The 3,274-nt window shown below is 41.3% G+C and overlaps 1 protein-coding gene across 2 annotated transcripts in view; it reads left to right on the forward strand.

The window, feature by feature from the left end:
- Positions 1-3,274, forward strand: part of NAV2 (neuron navigator 2) — a 412,453-nt gene that overhangs the window by 136,902 nt on the left and 272,277 nt on the right. For both annotated transcript variants that reach the window (XM_007457623.1, XM_007457622.1), the window contains exon 3: positions 1,509-1,561. In XM_007457623.1, the coding sequence (XP_007457685.1) occupies positions 1,509-1,561 (53 nt within the window). The remainder of the gene's footprint in view (positions 1-1,508; positions 1,562-3,274) is intronic.

A 3,274-nucleotide genomic window follows, 5' to 3' on the forward strand; every position in this document is an offset into this window, starting at 1 on the left:
ATTTTTTTTTTTTTTAATGCAATTTTGCAAACACTTGTCGAGCCCTAAGGATGCAAGTGTGAAAAACAAAGCTACATGTCTGCGTAGCTGGGGGAGACAAGAAAAGGAGTTACACATTAGGTGTTACTTGAAAGCAAAGTAGAGGCAAGTCCAGGGTGCTGGAAGAGCAAAGAGACCTAGTGGGACTTACCCTTCTAGGGGAGGGGGCATGCAGTAAAGGGATATAGGATTGGGGAGGAATCTCATAAAGGCTTCACAGAGGAGGCAAGTCCGTAATTCTTTACCGTGAACTCCTAGCTGAGTTTCTGGGCTTAACTCAGATGGAGACATCAAAAAGGGGAAATTTTATTTTATATATTTTTGCATAGATGATAAGAATATATATTATTGGATTAATGATCTCTACCATACATAGAACACTCACTGTGTGCTAGGCACTGCACTAAGCAGTTTACTGGCACCATATAATCGTCTCACAGCTCCTCCTGTGAAGTAGGTCTCCATTTTATAGATGAGGAAACTGTGGCCCAGAGAGATTGTGTTACATGGCTAAGATCACACAGCTGAGAAGCTATAAAGCTGAGTTTCAAACTGGGGTATCTTCGCCTCCAAGCCACTACATGTACTGCCTTTCTTGTAGCACTGTAGTTGCAAACTCAGGTGTCTTGGGCTGTGTCTTGCAAGGATTCCTCCACACTTAGGATGAAATACATTCACCGTGGGAAGCTGGGCCTTTCTTCCCTGTTATTTGATTTCCAGCTTATTCAGTATAGCCTCTTTCTATCACTTCCCTAAGTAGGTAGGTATGTACTCTTTTGACTTCAATAGTGTGTGTTCCAGATCTAATCTGGGCTTACTGTATGACCACGGATGTGCCATTTTTTTTTTTTTTTTTTTTTTTTTTTTTTTTGCGGTACGCGGGCCTCTCACTGTTGTGGCCTCTCCCGTTGCGGAGCACAGGCTCCCAGGATGTGCCATTTTTAAAGTCTCACTCTCTTGTTCTTCCATTGGCCACCACTTCGGGAATAGAATCAGGACAAACAAAAGCAGTCTTAGCGTTTCTGGCTAAAGATGGGGTGAGATGCTGTCATCTATGGCTTTTGTCCCCAGGAGCTGTGTTGGGGCTGGATGGATCCACTCTGAAGCACCCTATCTTTGGTGGGCAAGTTGCAGTTGCCTTTTTAAGAGCCTAAAGCACAGTCACAGCTCAGGCCGTTTCCCAGTCTCCAGACATTTCCACCATGCCCCATCACTCCAAGACTGTCATCAATGCAGTTGTCTCTGCCTTAGATGACAGCGACCTTGCCCCAGCTGTCCCTGGAGGGCGGCAGCTCGATGAGTAAGTCCTGAAGCTTGCTAGATGCGTCTCAGTATTTCACATGCCTGTGTTGGTTGGACAAACCCCAGTATGGGCCTTAGGATTTTCTTGGCCTCAAGGGTCCTGAACATCACTGCCCAAAGTGTCTGTGATGATTATTTATTTTTCTGACTTGTGTTTCTTTTTTCAGCAAATGAGAAGATTGAAGACATCAATGGCTGTCCAAAGAACAGATCGCAAATGGTAAGTGGTACACTGGCAGTGAGTGTTTATGTTATGTTAGTAAGCCCTGCCTCTAAATGATACTGACCATCTTGAAAACATTCACACCACAAGCTTTACTCTGGGGGATTATATTAATAAACTAACAGCCATTTCCAAATAGCCATGGTTTGCTTCTCTGACATTTGTTGGCATTTATTGGAAGATGGCTGTGATTTTTACGTAGGTCGTGAGACAGCGAAAGTGAAATATGGTCCTTGCTCTTAGAAACAAGTTATGCAGAACTGCTGCAAACATACCCTTGCTTAGAACTTGGGCTGATCTGACTCTTGCTTTTTCCTCAAAGACCCACAACAATTTCTGTTTGTGTGTGGTGCTGGGGCACAAATAGAGTGATGGTATCATAACAACCATCAGAGATTGGGACGTGTGGTCTGATTGCCTTTAAAGGTTAGAATGATGTGAAATCACAACTGTGACAGGAAATGTGAAATGTCCAATCACATCCAGACCATTCACGACGTAACCTTGACAAGTGACATTCTCTCTGGCGTGATGTGCTTAAGCTCTGATATTATAACTTTAAAAAATCTTTAAAAATCTATTCTGTTCTTGTTGCATGTCCGGCACATAATCTTTGAATGAAAATTCATGATCACTGTTGAGTTCAGGGAGCATTGAATTGTGACACAATCTGAGTGCTTAGTTTTTTCCTTAGAAATGCTTTTCAAATATGAATATTTCCACAAAGATTGTATATTATCAGACTCTGTTAAGATGACGCTAATACCTGTTTAAAATATGAAGGTGGCAACTGAAGGACCACCTTTTCTCCTGGACGTTAATTTGCTTCCAGAAATCTAAAAAAAAGGCATAATTTGTTTTCTAACCTCACCCTCCTCCCTTTGAGTAGACACAATTGGATAGTGTCATTCCAGAACACACTGAAGTGATTGGCCTTCCTTGGGTTTACTGTTTAATTTTCTGAATTGTTTGTTATCCCAGTGAGTGGACAAGATAGCCTTTTCGTCAGCTTTTTATCTCGACACACAAAGTTTCTTCTTATAAAGAGGAGTGAGTGTGCCTGGTGGGGGCAGGGGATGTCATTTTTCACATTAAATTCTAAAACAAGTTTCTCTTTTGTTGTTCCACTGGAGATTTTGTTTCTTTTTGTGTGATCCAGAGAACAGCCAGTCCTCACCTAGGAAAGTCCCCATGCAGACATCTCATGGCTGCTTTGACTTTTGGAAAAGCTTGGCTGCTATTTTTTGCCAGAGCTACTACAGCTGTCTGGTGTATTAATAATTGAGAAAATTTGGAAGATAGAAGACTTAATTTTAGTGCAAGCATTTTACCCATGAGGTCATAGCTTCTCATGAAAGAGATGTAGAATTTCCGCCTGGGATAGAGATGGATGCGTTTGTCCCAGCCCATTATAATGCATCTGTACAACTGACAGCTTAAGGTAGTGAACCTTTTATTCTGTTTGGTGCATTTGTATTTTCTGTACCTTCTGTTGGAGAAGTTTGCTGTTAAAGTCCACTTTCAAGCTTACAAAATAATACCATCACCTCAGATTCTTCTGTGCCAATTTAGTTTATGTAAATATGTTATGTATAATGCTGCATAGCACCAACGCAATTTTGTGGTTTCCCTATAACTCTTTCAGCTGTGGAAGTATTGGGTTTTTCTTCGTGGACTGTGTTTTTTTTTTTTCTTTTTTTTTTTTTTTTA

The sequence above is a fragment of the Lipotes vexillifer genome, unplaced genomic scaffold (assembly GCF_000442215.2).
Source record: "Lipotes vexillifer unplaced genomic scaffold, Lipotes_vexillifer_v1.1 scaffold505, whole genome shotgun sequence".
Classification (NCBI taxonomy): Eukaryota; Metazoa; Chordata; class Mammalia; order Artiodactyla; family Lipotidae; genus Lipotes; species Lipotes vexillifer.